Source organism: Melozone crissalis, unplaced genomic scaffold (genome assembly GCF_028551555.1).
Source record: "Melozone crissalis strain CALT ecotype California unplaced genomic scaffold, PUWL_Pcris_2 ptg000042l_1, whole genome shotgun sequence".
NCBI lineage: Eukaryota > Metazoa > Chordata > Aves > Passeriformes > Passerellidae > Melozone > Melozone crissalis.
In genome coordinates, this window is record NW_026535820.1 from 61,714,529 (window position 1) to 61,734,526 (window position 19,998).

The 19,998-nt window shown below is 37.8% G+C and overlaps 1 protein-coding gene across 1 annotated transcript in view; it reads left to right on the forward strand.

Moving 5' to 3' along the window:
* The window catches only part of CDKAL1 (CDK5 regulatory subunit associated protein 1 like 1), a 377,883-nt gene that overhangs the window by 112,247 nt on the left and 245,638 nt on the right, over window positions 1-19,998 (forward strand). Inside the window, exons 6-7 of the mRNA XM_054284911.1 lie at window positions 7,376-7,472; window positions 15,387-15,435. Coding sequence (XP_054140886.1) covers window positions 7,376-7,472; window positions 15,387-15,435 — 146 coding nt within the window. The remainder of the gene's footprint in view (window positions 1-7,375; window positions 7,473-15,386; window positions 15,436-19,998) is intronic.

The following is a 19,998-nucleotide window of genomic DNA, read 5'->3' on the forward strand; positions in this document are numbered from 1 at the left end:
GTGTCAGGAGGCAAAGAGAAAAGTCAAAATTGCTGCTAGAGCTTTGGAGCTATTTCTGCTTCTGAGAACTCTCTCACCATTGTCACTCCTTAGATTCTTCTGAAGAAAGGCTTGCATGAAACTGGAGATTTGGAAAGACAGTGAAGTATTTTTACAACTCTACTACAACTTGTCATCTCTGTGCTAAAGGATATAAAGATTCAAGGATGTTCAGAAACTGCAGATTTTTTTAAAGGGCAATTCCAGTTTCTGCCACCTGCATCAGCTCCCTGGTGGTTTGGCTTCCAGCAGCCTCTGCTTTTCAAGACTGAGTGTGCAGAACTTCAGTGTATCTGGTACTCTGTGCCCCAGAGAAGTTGAGGATACTCGTGCTGTCAGCAGAGGAATAAAGAAGAGCACGGAAGGGAGGGAGGAGGAAAAGGAGCTGAGGAGCATAGCAGTGTCCCCTAGCAACAATGTGCTTGAAACAAAACTCATAAAGCCCAGATTTGTAGAGCAGCAAAGGCAAATACTTGATTGTTTCATCTGAGGAATGGTGGGAGCCTAAACACTTTCAAAATACTGCAGAAAGAAATTTTCTCTCAACATTCTAGTGAGCACCTTCTGCAAAGCATGGATGTCACCTGTGGTAGGCCATGAGGGTTTGTCAGTGCTCAACAAGTCCTGGCAGACTGTGCTGTTCACTTGACAAGAGCTGGGGGAGGTTTGAACCAGTGAGTGGGTGTCTTGGCACCCCCTGAGCAGATTGCCAGGTCCCAGTCTGCTCAACAGCCTAGGGAGGACAAATTCTATTTCTAGTATTTTCTGTTACATGACAAGGTCCCTCAGTCTTCTCAATAAACAGAAAAAAGAAAAAAAACCCAAACCAACAACTTTGTAATTACAAGGAAAAAAAATTTAAATTTAAAATATATATACTTTTTAGCCAACAAGTAAAAATCTGTCTGCCAGCAGCCAAGATGAAATTTTTTAAGGAGCAGATTGTCATTAATTACACTTTCCTTTAAAGAACAGTTGTAAGGCTGGTAACTTCTAATTATGGGTTTTGCAGATTTGCTTTAAAGCTACAGTATATTGATTTTTAAAAATCTGTTTTCTTAATCATCTGTAGGGACAGGAACTGGCATGTAACCATTTTTGCCTAGCCTGACCAAAAGACATCCTGGAAATTTCTCACTCATGTTGATAATTCAACTTTGCTTGGGGCTACAAAAATTACTAGCCAGGGCCAAGGTGAGATTGGGAATCTGTTCCTTCATCCCATCCTCTTCCTGAAAGCATTCTGGTCTGATTTTTCAGTTTGATAAAGTCTTTGAACTATTAATTTGAAAGCCTTCGCAGGAAGAAAATACCACCATTACCACTAACATGCTCTGTTTGTGTGAGTAATGACTGCCCAGGAATAGCTGTTGCATCTTTAATTGCTGCCTATAAAATTGCATTTACAGAAAATTTGAGTGAAATTCAGGCACCAATTAGACTGTGTCTAGAGTTTCAATTCAGATTTCCTCTTGCACACAAAGCTGCAGTCACTTCACTTGCATGCCAGGTAGTTGGGTGAAAATAAGTTTCCATTGAATTCAGAAACTTGGGGAGTAATTTGGTATATGTAGCATGTGAGTCTTGGGGTTATTCTCAGAGCTGACATTTCACCTCCTATAAAAAATTCTCGTAGGGAAGGATATTTTTATGCTTTTATTTATTAATTTTTGCTTGGAGAATGTCTTTACAGCCTCAGTTTGGAGTTTGGCGGAACAAGCATTTTTATCTTTTTGAAACATTTTCAGAGAAGACAAGCTTGCCTTTGTCAGAAGGGCATGCAACTTATTATTGCTGGAATATTTGCATGTTACCTGATGGTATTTGCCACAGGAAATGCTATCTGACAAGTTTGGTGGCTGCAGCTTGGCAGTGGGATGGCCACTTTGCTAGAGACTGGTCCTCCAAGAGCAGTTCAGTAAACTCCAATAATCAGCATAGGCATCCTCAAGTGAACTTTGCATCTTCACATGCCTCACAGATAAACTACAGTAATTTTGGGGGGCTGTGGAAGTGCACAAGGAAGCTGACATGCCTAAGCAGACTCTTGAGTGGTTCTGCTCTGATTAATAATGTGGACAAGCTTTCATCAGGTTTTCCACAATCCTTTGTCTTTGGGGCTGTCTGTAACTTTGAAAGCAGAGCATTTATGAGTTTCTAACATCCTTTTTGCTTCTTACTCACCCACTCTGCTCAGCATATTGTGACCTCAGAGGTTTCATAAGACTTGTTAAGCTCATCAGAGATAAAACAAGGAGTTCCCATATCCTCTTTCTCTGTTTCCTTCCCAACACCTTTTGTTTTCCCTCAGTTTTGGTGGTTCTGCTGCCTCCCTTCTCCCATGAGCTAACTTAATGAAACAAAATGGTTAAACCCCCCAATCTTGGCTCAGTAAATGTCTCCTATATCAGTGAGTTAAATGGGGCTGTGGAAGGGCCCAGTGAGCTGCAGAGCTTGGAGCAGAGGAGGAGTGATACCAGATGGCCAGAAGTGAGAAAGAGGGGGCGTTCAAGTTGGAGAAAGGTAAGAGCAACAACAGCAGACAGAGAAGATGGGAAGTGAGCTTTTGGGTACTAATGAGACATTAGAAGCCTGTAAAGCCACAGTTTAACTTACCATTTGTAATTTTTCAAATGGAAGATTGCCGTGTGATTTTATGGATTTTAAGGAGTGCATTCCAAATGCTGTGGAATCTTTTAATTCCATGGATGTTGTGCTCTCTTTAAGACTTGTGGCTTTCTGCTGATTAATTCAGCAGATGAGAGAGTTGGAAGATCTTTCACATATTTGCATCTTCAGCCAAATAGCATTTCTTTTTCCCCAGAGATATCACAACACCATTTCTACAGCCTGGGAAGTAGTATCTCCCGAATTTTACTTTTTATAACCATTGGCAGCCTGATCTCGTCATATACCCAGCTAATACTGTACTTAGCTAGAGCTGCTGTAGCAGAACTTTTTCATGTATACTGACATTTCTTTGGGCACTTCTAGACACAAAGCTCCCCTTTGTTTATGGCTTCACACCTTTCTAAAACACCTGACAAGGACTGTTGTGGATTTTGTGTAATAGGAGGCTACAAGGAGAATGGTATGAACAGACTACAGTGATGCATTGCACAATTCAATTTAAGTATACACATCTTACAGGGAAGTTGCCAGGTTTGTGCAGGTACACCAATGAGGAGGTGAGTGCTGCATTTGGTGGGAATAACTCATGGATGGTCCCTTGTCATCTGCCTAGTAGGATTCAGGTTGAAATAATTACTTTTTCATTTCAGATAACAAAGTTACTTCCAGTTGTCCTTCAGCATTAGAAATAGTTCTTATTTTATGAACATTTCCCAGTGCTATCCATATAAAGCTGAGGAGGCTCACTGTAAAGCACTTTCCCCCTTAATTTGTGTTTGTTTAAGAATTCTTCTCTTGGTTCTTCTCTTACTTATATTTGACTGTTACTTAGTCCTGCTGCAGGCAACCTTCTGCTCATTGTTTATACACTTCTTCATTATTTAATTCCACCAACAATGGGTTTTGGAAGAAAAAATGAGGGGTTTGCAGGCAAAATACTTGGTTTCACATCTGTGGTACTGGAGCAGCACTTTACAAATTACGTTTCATGCCGACAAGTCTGTAGTTTATCAGCTTTCCTCCCTGCACACCAGAGTGCTTTTTATTTCAGAGGCCTGTTAAGCCTTCCTGTGCAGCTGGGATCCCCTGGTGGGGTGTAGTGGTGGCTCCCTGAAAGCTGTGAGTTACTTAGGAGTTCACAGCTACAAAACTCCAGTGGGCAGCTCTGCCCATGGAGAGGGAAATGAGCAGGCAAGCAGTGGTGGTCTGGCTCCTCTTGTCCCTCGCAAAGAGCAAGTTAGCAATAACTTTCACTATCACAGATGGTCTTCTGTTGAACTTGGCCCATCTTCTCTGCTTTCACTTTTTTATTGCCTTCCTTAGATTTGAACCTCAGGGAAATGTCCCTAGCTTTTTTCTTTTAGTGGTTCCACCCGAGTATCTGTGTGAGTCATGAAAAAGTGGAGCAGCTTCCTGCCCTGGCTGCCATGGTATCCAGCAGTGTTGCTGTACACACAGTGCTGATGTAGCAAATGCTGATGGGCAGCTTTTTTGGAGGGTAGGAGGTGTTTCTTTGTCTTTGTTGTATTACTGACTAAATTTTCGTGAAGTTTAAAAAAGAAAAATTAGGGGAACCATGCCACAAACTACATAGAATTGTGAGAAAAATATTCCAGTTTAGGAAGGTTCCTAACATAAATACAAGTGTTCATGAGCAAGGCAAAAATTCTCCAGTTACATTCTTAAATTTGCTTTTTCAAGGCAGAATACATGGAACATATGTCATTATCTCTGCAATGGAGTGTAAATCTTGTGATCCTGTATGAGTCCTCTGCTGTATGCAGCACCTCATGCTCCTGTTGTTTCCCACTTGTTTTTTGTTTCCCACCCATTACTTAGGAAGTAGCTTGAATAATTCCTTTCTTAAAAAAAATAATAATTGCTCTAATTAAATTTCTATTCAAATGTATATCTTGCAAGTATCTTTTAGAAATGAATACTTCTAGAAGATATTTCATGAGTCAAATTGAAAGTTCAAGGTAAAGTTCATGTAACTTAAAAATAAAAAGGGTTCTAAAAGAGAAGATGTATTTATTCATGCCACCTACTAGATTCCATGAGGTATTATTCTCCTTACTATTCATGTTTTTGAAGACTAAAGGCTCTTCTAATACAGTTCTCATGCTAACTAGATTTCTGAAGGATAATTTTTGCAGGCTTTTGTTAATATGAGTAGGGCTCATTAAACAATATTAAAAGGAGGTGACAATATAGCACTGGAATGCATATTTTGAGAAGTGGTTGTTGAAATTGAGGCAAAAAAAAATCATAATTACAATGGCTTTTCATTTGTGATGGGTTTTATGTATCGTGTGGTATATTATGAAGGTATTGAAAATTTGCGATGATTGAAAATTTAGTTCTGGCATTTCCACTTAATTGCATTTAAAAAAAAAAAGAATCTCAGTGTACAAAATTCTTTGCTCTGCAGAGACCTGTACAACTTTTAAAAAGTTAAGTGAAGGCAATGCTTATTATGAAGAATATTCATTTTAACTTTTTCCCCCCTAGCTCTAGTTATAGTCCCAGAAGATACAGCAAAATGTTAAAGCTGTGAAATAACATTAAAATGCCATTTAATGTGTCAAGGGAAACTTTGTTTATTTTTTTTTCTCAGATAAAAAGACATGAATAAAAGCTTTTTCTTCTGTGGTGCTCACAGGTTTTCAAGTAGATGGAGCAGGCTGTTGATTGCAGCAGATTATACCAGATGCCAGGTTGCCTAGGGATGTGTGCTTTGTTTGCTGGAGACAGGACTTATTGTCTTGCCTCCAGGCATTAGGTTGAGTCTGTTAGACTATATAAGTAGTGATTTTTATCCTTTGAGTTAGTGGAGTGTCACATGGTGCTATGTGACATTTTTAGGTAAAGCATGAAGTATGATTTTTATTTTCTTATTTTTTCTTGGATAGGTAGTAGGTAACCTCCATTGAAGTTTTGCAAAATCCTTAAATGTTTACCACTGAAAGAAAAGAGGGATTACAGGTTTTGGAGACATGTTTCTATGTTCTGTGCTGAAGAAATATATTAAATTAGCTTCTTATCATAGTCCTTTACCCACAGAAATATTATCAACAAAGAGATGAAAAGGTGTGCATTTGTATTATACACTCAGTGTGCAAGTAGAGGATCAACAAGGTTCTTCTGCATGATGAATGGCTGAATATTTCCTGAAAGTCCCACTAAAACAAAATCAAATATCTTATAGATATTTGCTGCATTTATTGGATATGAAGTAACAGTCATAATCTATTTACTTGTTAATTGTCACTTGTGTTTGTTTCTTTCCATTAAAGTAATTCATTTTAGTGCAGCAGCCAACACAAGGTATTTAGCAAAATGGCCTGTGATCTCCTTTATTATTGCAATCTGTGTGTTATTTTGAGCTTTCATTTGAGCTCTAAATTGTGAACAGATTTGCCAATATAATAAGTGTGGAGTGAAATTCTGAGCAGGGAAACTCTCTGTGTACCACTCTGGGTTGGTTTGAGTTTTTTTTGTTAAAATTGCCTTTGCTGGAGATGGACAGATACTCATTTAGTGTTCATGTGCTTGTTGAACATCACTTTAGTGCATTCATCTTGCAGACAGTGCAAGCAAGCTGAAGAGTATAAAATTGTCTGCATACCTGTGTATTGTGGATATTTTTTCTGAAAATTGTTTTGATGTGTCTTTGCCTATTCCAGCATAACAGTAAACACTTCATGAATTCATACATTGCTGGAGGAAAGATCCAGGTTCCAGTTTGACCAAAGCCATGATGCGACATGCAACCATGAAAGATTGTTCTTGGAGCAACCCATAAAGTGCTAGACCTAGCAAATCTCCTAATATTATTCAGCACTTCCCTTCTTTTGTGTTTTGCACATTGTTAATGCAGTCGTTGTGTTGGTTAATGTGGTAATGGATGATGTTCAAAGTTGAATGGACACTGGCAGGTTTTGCATCTCACTGTTTTGTGTGTGGCTGCTAGTTCTGTGCAGAACTTCCATCAGTTTTGAGACTCAGTCTTGCCTTGATACTCACTGCTGAATTCACAGTGAATAAAAATGTTACTAATGAGATGAACAGTGTTAACCATTTCATCTTAGTGTTTTCATTTCCTGCCTGATTCTAAGGTAGTGTAAAAGTTAAGGAATAAAATAAGGTATCCAGACAAAGTGCTCAATATGCTTAAATACTGAAACATTTTAAAGTAACTCCGTATTTCAAAGTAAATAAATGTTTAAGTAGACATCAGAAGACTGATGTAACTGGTCAGTTCTGACTGGTGCTACATCAATGTGTCTGTTCTCAGCTAGGGGCTCCTGCCTGCATCCTGTCCTCTGTCTCTTGCATTCTGTGTAACTTCTTGAATCAATGTTAATTACTCTGTCCCATCTTTCTTGGCCAGTTTGTCTTCTACCATTTTGGCAAATAAAGTGAACTTGATTAGAGCTTTCAAGGTTGTGTTTTTGTCCAACATATGCAATGGTCATGGTCTCTGTAGATACTCCCCAAACTGAACCAGGTGTGCTGTAGCTTCACATGGGGTTCTTTTGGTGTGTTGGTTTGTTTGGTTTCTGAGGCTCAGACATGCTCAAGTTGCTTCTGATTTGGCAAGGTCTTCATTGAGATTGTTTTTTGTTTTCACAGGCATAATGTGAGTATTGAAGTTGAAAATGATAATTTAAAAAATATTGACCCACTGTTTGTCTTTCTTTAGGAAAGCCCAAGAAGGGAAGAAGAAAGTTGTGCTAGCAGGCTGTGTACCACAAGCTCAACCTCGCCAGGAGTACCTGAAAGGCTTAAGTATTATAGGGGTATGTATCTTCAGAAATCAAAGGTTTTCATAAATGTTTTCAATAGGTCAATGTCAATATCTAGACTCTGTTGCCTTTCTCTGGGAAAAATCAGCAGAGAAGCTTCTTGCCATGTGCCCCTCCTGTTCATCTTTTTGCATTATACAACATTTAAACCTTCCTTCAGTCGAGGGTGATTTGATTTGGCTGTGGCAAAAGAGGAGAGAAAGAAAAGCATGCTGTTGTTGGAGCTGACTTCCAGTGCCCTTTGAAGCATGGAAATTTCCAGGCTTGATCCAGGATGAAGATATCAGTTACCATATTCTTAAGAATATCACAGTTTATTTGCTCCAAGACAAACCTTAAGACCTTTGTTAAAATCAGTGGAAGAAGCATAGGGGACTAGAGCATATGAATTACACAGATACAGATGAGGATTTCGTGGTTGTTTCTTTACTTCACACTATTAAGCAGAATGGAAAATAGAAATTATTAGTTTGTTTAAATTTGAGGCAGTCTGAAGAGTTAAATCCACTGGTGACTGACTTGTTAAACAGTTACCAAGCTTTACCTTGAAAATGAAACCACAGAGCTTTGACTTACGTAATAAAGTGTTTTCAGTGTTCTGTGGGATGTGGTACTACTGTATCATTGAATCGCCTTTGGAAAAGAAAAAAGTAAAATGGGTGAATGGATTTCCTCTTTGCTCAGAGGCCACAAAGTTATTGATCCATGATTGGTTGTTATAGCCAGTATAATAATACCTACACATATGTAGACAAAGGGGACAAAAATGAGCAAGTCACTTTGACCAAGACTGTAATTCAAGGTTTCAGTTTTGATGAATTTTAACCTATTAAAATTGGGAAGTTAGATTTTTTTAAAACATTTTTCCCCTCTTTTTAAAAATTCTCTTTAGGTAGCATGTAATTTCTGAAAATTAACGTCTTCTCATCATCTTCATTTGAGTACCTAGAACCAGTGTTTCATGAAAAGTATTAGTAGTTTAGTATTTTTTACAGAAAGATTTCTGTTAGGAGATGAATTAGGTGTTAATGCAGTGTTCCCAAGTGCTTTGAAACTAGACCTGAAAATACTGAAATTTGGTCTTTGCAATAAGGACACTGTCCTCTGGCTGTCATTGCTGTGGTAAAATTTACTGTGCTTTGAATAAGAGATCCCTAAACTCAGAAAGGTCTCAACCTTGCGGCAAAACTATTAACAAAGACAAAGCTAAGAGCATATTATTGTCTATGTTTTCAGTTTGTACATTTAAGATTTTCTTCCCATTTTATAAAGAATGTGTGTGAAAGGGTGAGTGTATTTAAAGGACAAGACTTGTTATCTTACTATTGCAAAATATTTTTGAAAGGCAGTTTTTGCAGAATTGAGAAATAGAAAATGTTCTGTTGGCAATAGGATATTGATTCTACTTTAAAATTTTGAGCATTAAGGGTACAGTTTTGAAAATCTTTCTTTTATACGAGGTTGGTCTTCAACTTAGCTGAGAGACATAGTTGATTTATTGTTGCTTATATAAGTTCTGCTATTTTCTCCCCCCACACTTTTTTTTCCCTTTTTCAATATTTATTTTAAAGACCATGTTGTCTGAGAATGTGTTTATTTACCAGCAATTAGAACTCCCTCAGGGTGGCTTTCTAAAGGCAGTGTGTCAGAGGCTCTTCTGCTTCTCTTGTTAGGATGGAGGAGGAAGTTGTGTTGTAACTACCAGAGAAATTCTAGTAAACCAGAGCTTGTTTTGATCTGTATTTGAAAAATACAGGACTGAACTTCCACTGTTCTTTTTTTTATTGCCTGATTATTCCTTGGGCAGAAGGAAAGGAAGGGCAACCTCATATCCTTCTTACCATTTGTGATGTTACTGTGCTTCTGTGTTTCTTTAAAATAATTGCTACTTTATAAACATAATATGGGTTGAGGCCTTGCCAAAGGCTGTAAGGCAAACCCTAATGTGACATGACAAAGTGAAGGAGCTCTTTTGTGCAATGGGAAAATTCTAGTCAGTAATAAACCTGCCAAGGGTGTAAAGTACCTGAAGCACATAATAATGCATTACAGAGGTTCACAGCCAGTTTCCCTCTGGTGGTTTCCAGAGCTTACTCCTTTGTGTTTGTGGTGTACTCGCTTCAAACTCAAGTGCTTGTGCAGTGCACAAAGAGACATCAGCTCTTCTATGTAGTTATCACTCACTTTTCATTTTTAGTTGCTAGGAAGTAACTAAAAAAAAGTTAGACCTAAAGTACACATCCTAAGTACACCTAAGTTACACATCCTACTTTAGGATGTGTAACTGTGCAGATTGTTTTGAGGGGATCATAGGGGAAGGGAAGGGAGAGACAAGGGGGAATGAAAGATGTAGCTGACAGGTTATGTTTTGGGACCCCTGAATGGATGCAGCTAATGGTAGTGTTTCCTCACTTCCTGAGCTCCATACAAGAACATGCAAAACCCTGGTTCCCAGTGATAGTTGAGCCGTTGGAATGGGATATTTTATTTCATTGACATTTTCTGGAGTTTTAAGGTGCTTGATCTCCAAATGGTGCTATGTGTTGGAACCCCTGGTCAGGTTGCTGGGAGTTTATAGGTCATAAGGGGCTTCACAAGGCCCGTGTATCCATACTTTGAAATCATCAAACTTGCTGTGCAGACTGAAAGCATGGGGCCTAATCCACATATGTATTCCATTAAAAGCATACAATAGTTCCACAGGTGAGTGAATCCTGGATGAAAACTCCAGTTCTCCTTCCTTCTCTATCTTTCCCAGTGTAACATCTAGCATCAAAGACCTATATATCACCTTCTGCCATACACCCATCACCCAAGGGAAGTCTCTCACTCCTATTCTTTCATCTGCACAAACCCACACAAGCAATCCAGTGTTGCTGCTCTGGAAGGCTGTAACCCCCCCTTTGCTGCTGCTCTCTGAGTCAGAAGGTGCAGGTCCTGTGCATGGTAGGGCACTGCAGGCTCTTTGGCCAAGATGTATTTCTCTTCCAGGAGAAATACATAGCCATGAAAGTCCTCTGCCAAGGCTCCTTGCATTCTCCTGACCTCCAACTAACCCTTTCCCCTGGCTATTCTACTGTATAAGGCAAGCCTTAAGTAATTTTCTTTTCATATCCAGTTTGAAACTCTGGAATGTGATTAGTGGGAGTGCTGAACACTCCCAGCAGCAGCACATAACACTAGGAGCACTGCTATAAAGTAATGATGCAGCATAAAAAATGCTAAGTGCATTACAAAAAGCAAGCACTTTATTTCTCAAGCTGTACATCTGTAATTGGTATACACTTTTAAGTTCAATGTACCTTATTCCTTCATTTGTAAAATGCTCCGGTGAGCAAAGCTTTAGCAGTGCCATTGTGAAAGGAAATCACTGGGACTGTACCAATATGCCAAGTGTCCATACATCCCTACTGCTTGGCCTCATAAATCAGGAAGATACATTGTATGGTATTTCTGTGGTTCAGTTCATAAAAGTTTTGATGATGTTTGCAAAACAGAGATAGTGATACTTGCCTACCTTGCAGTGTTTATAAGGCCAGACTGCATTCAAGACTGGGAGCCTGTCTGCTGCCCTGAAAACTGAGCCTTGCATGAAATGCAAATATGCAATATGTACTTCATGAAAGCCAAATTTGATGGAATTTTACTCTGAATTATTTGAATTAGCAGAACTTATTGGAAAACATGCTGAAAACCTGGGAACAGGTGGACACTCTTATTCTGTAACTTATGGCTAAGAATGGCTTCATACAAATGTCAGCTGGTTTGCTTTGGCTTTTGAATTCCCAGGTTGATATTCATATAGGACACTTGAACTGGGAAAGCCAGAAAAGAGTGTCAGTTAAACACCTGCTTTTAAACTGAAAATGTGATGTGCAAATAGAAAATGTTCATTTCTACAGTAGCTATGTACTATCCTATCAATCAAAGGGTGTAGCAATTAATTTAGATAAGAATTATCCTTCAGCCGTGTCAGTGTTTAGCAGTGAAAATCAGTTGTTTATGTGCATCTCTGGGGTAGTCCCCTTCCCTTTAAAGTTTGTGTAGATCCTCCTCTCAGGATACATTCCTAACCCAGAGTAATGCCCATTACCATGGTCAGTATTGTCAGCAAAGGTTTTAAACACAGATGTTATCCCTCTGAAGCCAGGGTGGCTATAGTCACATGCCTTTTGAAGTTATGTATTAAGCCTGAGATTTATCTTGCCTAAGTGCTGTAATTTGAGAGTCTGTTTTGCTCAGCTCTCTTTATGGTCAATGAAGATAATTATCTCTAAAATAATTTAGATTTTTAGAAGACCTGAGGTGCCTTTTGAAGCCATGTATTTCCTTTTTACTGGCTTTAGAGAGGGGATAGGCTGAGTAGTCTTTTAATATCCAGTGTTTGGCAGAGATCCCTAAACAAGGTGAGATGAAACAGAGAGTTGGTGAACTGGAGTTAAAATCTTTAGGATTATAAATAGCATGTTGTAATTACCTAAGACAGACTATTTTATCTATGTAATGACCATTTTGTTTCTTAACTATGTCAATGAAAATCAATATATGGGCTTTTTTCAAGATGAGAAAAAAAGATTGTTTTACTTCAAGTAGCTCTGTATAGATAGTATGCTCACTCCTAGGGTGTTCACATTATATCTTGGGAAAAAATTCTTCATGTAAAGGGTGATCATGCATTGGACCAGACTACTCAGGGAAATGGTTGAGTCACAATCCTTGGAGGTATTTAAAAGTCGTGTAGATGTGGTGCTTAGGGATATGGTATAATGGGGGCTTGACATTGCTGGGTTATTATGAATACAAATGATTGCTGAGCTGCACTTAGGCCTAGTTCTGATCCCACCAGGAAGGGTCAAAGATTTTTCCTGGGCTTTGTTTCAACTTGGCCTTCATGCTTTGGTAAAACTCTCTTTATCCTTCCTTTTTCACCAGACAGTTCCCTGCTTTGGCTACTTCTCCAGCCTTGCTGGTGCTCTCAGCCCATATCAATCTCAGCCCAGATTTCTGCACCAGCCCTGATTTGTGCTGGTTGAGTGTTTTGTTTCTTGTTTTTCTTTTTGCACAGTTCTCCTCAGCTGTAAACTCTGTTCTGTCTGTAGCTCTTGTTCTGTTCACCTCCCGATGGAGAACCATTTGGAGTGGACATTAAGTTGGAAATGTACCTAACTATGCTGGAACCAAGGTCCCACAAGATCTGTGGAACCAAGTGGGGTGCACTAACACAGCCAGGAGTGGTGTCCTGCTGTCAGTCCTGGGGGCTTGGTTTTTTGAGACACTCTGCAAAGAAATGTTTAGGAATGGTGTCATTTCCCTTCATACACCACCAGGATGTCTCTGTGCTTCATGGACTTCCTGATGCCTGATGGAGAGAGACATTATTGGAGCTGTGCTCTGAAGGTTTATCTTTGATGCCAGTCTAGAGCAGAATTATCCATAAGGTTAGTGAGATGTGAGGAAAAGCATCCACTAGACCTTTATATATTCAAGAAAATGTCACTATTTTGACTTTGTAATTTTTTTTTTCCCTTTTTCATTTCTCCCCCCTCCCCCCTTTTTTTCCCCAATAAGAATTTTCTATGCCTTTCCATCTTTTCACTTCATGCTCACCTCACATTTTCCAAGATACTTTTATCTTCATAAATGCAGACTGGAAGTGTTGCACATTTTCTTCCTGAGCTCTTGGGGCTTTAGCCAAATAATTTCTAATAATTTCAAATGAAAAATATTTAATGTGGGAAATAACATGTAAGGCAGAACAAACATCCATTTCTAGGTGAAAATCTCATCTCTCAGACCTATAATTTTAATTACTTACATGAGCCATCTTCTTGACAGACATATTGAGAATAATTTAATTTATCCAATAAAATGAAGATGCAATATAATGGTTGGTGGTTTTTTTTCTATCTTTATTCAGCAGGGGATTTGGAGCAATGCAAAAATTCCTCAGATGCACAGTGCAGAAAGTAATTGGTAGCTCAGGTTATGAACCACCCAGATTTCTCATATATTTTAAATTATTAAAATGGTTATGAACCTGAACAGGCTAGTACTGAGACATATAGCAATAATACTTTAGGTAATATAACATAGACTTTGCTCCCTGTCTGTAGTGCAGTTTTAAGTGTGCACACTTCTATTTTCAAATGGAATTTTTCTATTTATTTTTTAACATTTAGTAGAAAGTATGTATGATAAATATCTTGAGTCATAATTTTTAAAACTATATCCAAAATGGATGTTTGCACAAGTATGTAAATATGCATGTGTTCTATTGACTGCTTATGTGTGCTTCCTTTATAAGCTGATTGCTAGGTATATATGTCTTTAATGTGAATGCTTGTGATTCAGAAAATTATTTAAATACATTCATTTTTCAATAAAATTATTAAACTGGAGATATTAGGAATACTATAACTAAATTTCTAGAATTCATAACTAATGTACTGTATTAAAAAATGTGAAATGGTGGACATCCCTATTTTAAAATCTGTATTTCAAAAGAAATACAGATAAAAAAAAGAAAAGAAAAAGAAAAATACTTTTACATTAACTTGATCCAACACTTAGACAAGGAAAGGAATTGACTCCCACTGACTTCAGCTGGGAATTTAAAATCAGACTCCAGCTATAGGTGAGCTTTTTTTTAACTTCTACTAGACAGATTGGGAAAATGAATGTGAAGCAGACAAGATTGTGCAGTCCTGTATTTACAGGAGATGACAAGCTCAGTGGTTTAGGGCAGAGAGACTTAATGGCTTTGATATGAGGGACCCATGTTCCAGGCTCCTTGTTGCAGACCAGGTTATTCTCTTGAAGCCTCTGCAACTTGTGCTTTTCTGCTTGTTTTGGAAACAAGCTGGAAAACAAACTCCAAGGAACAGACTGCTAAATTCATGCTACATCTAGTTAATGTAGTGTACAGCTTAGAGAAGCAGTGTTTGGAAAGGAATATTTTGGAAAAAATGCATACAAACTTAAGTGTGACAAGTTGGCTTTCCTGTATTGTATGTAAATATCTATAGTAGAATTATACAGAATAGGTGGCTTGGATGAAAGCTCTGGAAAGAACCTCAGCTTCAAGAATTCCTGAGTGTTTAATTTTGCAGTGTTAATGTTGATTCCTTTTAGTTTATATGCCAAAATCTCTACAGTGTGTTGGCCATTGACTTTAAATAAATACTGATATACCTATTAAGAAATAATTGAACTATTTATCCCATTATTGGTGAATTTTGGCAAATATAACACTAAAACATAAATTTGTTGTCTTTATTGCAGACATTTTATTAAGGTCATTAAAGATTATTTTGTGTTGTGAAAAGCACGAGGGCTTTTCTCTCCATTTCCAAACACAACCTGCAAGTTCAGGAGACTATCTTGTTCTTTTAAATTTCACAACAGTATTTTTAATTTCTTCCTATGTTCCAGTGTCTTCCCCCTCCAGTACCTCATTCATTTTCTCCCCTATATTCTGCCCTGACAATATCCTCAGCTTTTTGTTGTGTTCTCCACCATCCACTATTTTGCTGTGGAGACTGGGGTGAGGGAGCACTTTGTCTGTTTGAGCCACCCAGGTGCTGAGTGCCTGGTTCACCATTGCCTGTCACAGACCATGAACAGCTTAAGGCCTGAACTCTTTTCTAGCAGTTTGGTGACTTTTGCCAAACGTATGGGAGCTTGCCATTTTTGAGGACAAAATTTGGTTTAAATTGGGTGGTAAATGTTAAAGTTACTTTTGGCAGATTGACCAAGATCCACAGAAAGTAAAAACTGGCCAAAAACACCAAAAGCCCAAAATTCTTTACTCTCCCTTAATCCAGAAGAAGACACTCTTGAAAGACTAGTTAATATGAAAGTATGTTCAATTGTTGACTACTTAGGTATTTACCTTCTGACTTCTTTTAGGTTCAGCAGATAGATCGTGTAGTAGAAGTTGTGGAGGAAACTATTAAAGGTAAGCATCACACTTAAACTAATTGCAGCTAGTTGGAAACGTGTAAGCATTACCAGAAGTGCTGCTGATGTGTTCTTTTTCACCCTAGCTCTTGCTTTGTGCTCTAGCTGAATTGGGCAGTGCTATACTTTGTCATGTATGCTTTGTATAAGTGGTAATTTCAGAGATGTTTTCTGTCAGCAGCTCTGAGGGCTGTTGGCTTCGTAGGTAAATGATCAAGAGGAGACGTCAAGAAATAATTTAATCAGTGTACGTTGGTGTAGAGTATTGTATAAAGTCCTGCACTGTCTTAATTGAGTGTTACACTTCTACTTTCTTTTGTTTAGTTCTCTGGTATTTTCTTCTTTTCCAATGTTTTGGCTTACCTCCCTGAGCTCTTCTCAGCAGGGCAGATAAATTATCTTCTGATTTAATGTTCTTTTGTAACTCTGTTCCCTGTTCTTTCTGGCTTTGTTCATGTGTATACTCTTAGTACTGTGCAGCAAAGGAGGGAAAAAACCCAGTATTGTTTGTGAGCCTGACCAGTAAACATTTGCTGTTAAATAATATATTTGTCTGGGCCTTTCTGGGTTACCTAAGTTTGTCTCCATTACTTATCAGGCCATAAAAATTACTGTTCCATGAAGCTTTAAATTACAAGTTTTAGTTTAATTGGCTGCACTTTCAATATAAACAAGTGTCTAGTCCACAAGACATTGTCAGTAACTTTATTGCTGGAATACATTATTTTTTTGAACTACAGCATGAAAGTTTAAAGCAGTGCAAATTTTTAAAAGGAAAAAAAGTTTTTATCACGAAATTGTGTAGTGTGGTGTAAGGCTTGTGGGTTGAAGGCCTTAAGATTTCATGTTGCTTTGAATGCTTTCAGGAATGAAACCTGTACTTTTATGTACTCCCAACCAAAATTTTTCCCAGATTATCTTTAACTTATGGCATCTATTTTTGGGGGGTAGAACCTACTTTTCATTACAAACAAAGAAGAAATATATTCAGTACATATTTTTTATTTAATAAGGCAAACTGTTTGCCCAGAAACATCATGGTGTTCATGACAATATGTTGGAAATGATGATGCTTCATGATTTTTACAAGGGTATTTTAGATCCCTATCTGTTTTTTCCCAAATTTTATTAGTTCTTAAAGGAGTAAGATGATAACCTGGGTCAGTATGCCCTCCCTTGACAAAAATGGGGTTTGTAATATTTATACTGACTCCAGATATTACTGCTTTTTTGATAACTTAATTACTCAGGTTATGGTGACTGAATGTTAAAGAGTATAAATAATCTAGTAGCAGCTGTTAAAATAATGATTTTCACTGAATGGATTTTTAGATTGCATTTTAAGCATTGATATAATGCTGGAAAATAAGGTTCCTAGGAATGTTAGTGAACATTTAAACTTTAAAAGTGTGAATTTTTGGAAAGATTTTTGTTCCTTTCTAGCTTACTAAAAGTGATTTGAATTAGAAGGAGAAAGAGCTGCTGAATTCCATACATAGTGCCATTTTGATCAGGGATTTCCTGAAAGGTAATGGAACTCAGGATTTCTGGAGTTTCATTGGAAAAAAATGAATGCAAACCAGCTCTCTGAGAGAGACACTGACACACTGGAGAGAGTCAAACAGAGATGGTTGAGAGGCTGAGACTGGATAATTCCTCCTCATAGGAGAGCCTGGGAAGGCTCAGGGAGGAGGAATCACATCAAAGTATATAAATACCTCAAGAGAGTGTGCAGAGAGAGGTGAGATAGACTTTTCAGTGGTGCCCGCAGACAGGACAAGAGGCACAGGCACAAAAAAGCAGAGGAGGCTCCCTCTAAACACCAGGAAACACATTTTGACTGTGAGGATAACCAAGCCCTGGCTCAGGTTACTGAGGGAGGTGGTAGAGACTCCATCCCTGGTTGTATTCAAATACTGTGCACATGGTCTTGGGGAGCTGGCTCTCAGTGGCTCTCCTTGGGTGAGGGGGCTGGATACAGCGGTCTCTAGAGGTCCTTTCCAACTGTAACCCATCTGTGTCAATCAGATTGCCATTGGAAGGAGAATCAAGTTGGCAGAGATCATGGCATAGGATAATGGCTTACTTTGGGTAAAGCTAGCCATAAATTAGGAGCTCTTACTTATATTTATTTAATTTACTTCAATAAGCTGTATTATTTTATGTATTTTGGAATCATCTACTAATGGAGAAGAATGTGAAGCTCTTTTTCAGTGTTTTATGAAGAGTGTAACTGTGAACTCCCATTATCCAAGTGAATTAAAATACTGTAGATAACAGGACTGTTGATTAGAATATTTTATTATATGAAACAGATACATGGTAGAAGATTAAATTAACTTTAGATCAAATGAAATGTAACCCTTTGTTTTCATGAGTACATTGTTGGCAACAGCTTCTGAAGCTGCTAATGCTTTCAGGAGATTGAGGTGGTGTGGGACAGGGGATTAAATATGAATTCTGAATTCAGAGCCAGCTTACACCTGTGACTTTTAAGCTAGGTGTCTCTCATAGCTGTATGACACAATTTGTTTCACCTTTTTTTTTTAAGAAAATCTAAAGGTTGCATGGGTGATATACTCTTGTAATGTGAATATGTATATATTGAAAGCTTCAAAAATACTATATATTGAATGTTTATAAAAAATTTGACTGAATAAGTGGAACTTCATAGTGTTTCTGCTCTGTAGGACAGCTCTGTAGATTGGTCAGCCTCACTGAGTTGTCTGGATTTTCTGTCCAAATACCAAGGTGGAAATAGGTTACCTTGATGCTAATTTTAAGTCTAAAAGTCTGGCTTTCCCTGGCTTCCCATTTCTTTCTTAAGTGGTACCTTAATTTTTTCTTGGATGCTTGAACTTTGTAGTACACAGTTTACAAAAAGGGAAAGTTTGCAGAAAGAATTTTTTTCCTTATCTTTTTTTTTTTCCGAATAGTCATCTTTTCAGTTTATCATGAAAATGTCTTCCTTGTTGGATTTGGTTGAAAGCTTGCTGCACTCCCAAAGAAAATTGATTTCTCAGAATTATTTAGAACTCTGTGTATGAAATATAAAAGGGTTTCTTCTAGCTTTATTTCTCAGTCTTAAGGGCATTGTCAGGAAGACCTTTTCAGAGCAATTCCATTCTGCTGCGTCAAGAGGTGGTAGTTTCAAGAAATATATCTTTGTGGTGGTCTTTACCACATATGTGTGAAGTCAGTGTAATTGTTAGTTCCCAACTCTCCATCAGATAATTCTGATAAGCACTTTTTATGTGACTTTATCTTTTTATCCTGTTTCATCAGAAAATGGAAAAGAAGGATGTGCACATTTGTTGTTGCACTGACAGCTAAAAGAGAGAGAGAGAGACTTTTAAGATGCTTAGTGGTTTCTCATTTTTATGCCATCCTAACTTTTATCACAAGTGTTGAAATGAATCTTTGAAATTTCCTAATTAGCAGGTAAATTAGAGGTAAATTGTCACTTCCAGAAGCAATCTTCAATAGCAGTGCAGTATTTGTATGCAGGTCATGTCTAATTAATATTTATACTGTGTCCCAAGATATATCCTAACTAGAGACATCTTCATGTACTTTTCATATGATATGGTAATTTATAATCTGAAACCTTTATACTGCCTGTGAGGAACTAGACAAAATAATTCATTGACAGACTCAGAACTGAGTTTCTCAAAGTGACATCCACAATTGTGTAGCCAGTGTATCTCTCATTCTTCCTGATAGAACAGAATGGTTTTGTCATGCAGGGTTCTGATTTAACAGTTCAGTAAACCTTGCTTCATCTGCACATTCCCAAATTTTAAGTCTGGCTTACAGCAATTTTTACATTAGGGCAACATACCCACTCCATGTGCTTAGTTTTCCAGTAAGATGTTATGATGACATAGAATGTTAGGAAAATATTGCTAAGGAGTTGGGGTGTCTCTGAGCTAGGTGAAAACAGGCCTATAATTTATGTGTGTTGCATCACTTAGTAAAATTTCTGTATAGAATATAAAAGTTATTTGGGATGACCAGTTTCTATGGTATGCTCCAATAAGCTGAAGATTTGTCTTTGGAACTGCAGAATGTCTTTATGGTGACTGCTCAAGTCAGCTTTTTATGAATCACTCTAAAATCTGTCTTTAAAAAAAGCCTGTGTGTGTATACAAGCTTGGCTATAAACAGTTTACAGTAGGCAAGAGAATACATTTCTTCTGTATTTTAAAGGAGAAATTTTAACTGCTTAATGGAGAAATTCTTCTTTTCTGGCTTTGAATTTAGGTCTTCAGAGATTTAGGCCTTTCCCCCGTCCTTTCTAGACATGCTCTCAAATCTCATGTTATTAAGGGTTTGTGGGGGTGGGAGGCATGGGACCAAAGTGTTTGTGTACAGTCTGCTTTTAGCTTTGGCCTTAGGGGGATGAGGGACATAGGCTGAATTGAGTTTAGTCCATATTATGTCTGTCTAATGCTTTCACAAAACATAGTTTTACAATGGGTCATTAGACCTGATTATAAAAAACAACCGAAGGAAATTACTTCAGGGTTGAGCCCTTTATACTTAACATAACCTTTCCCAG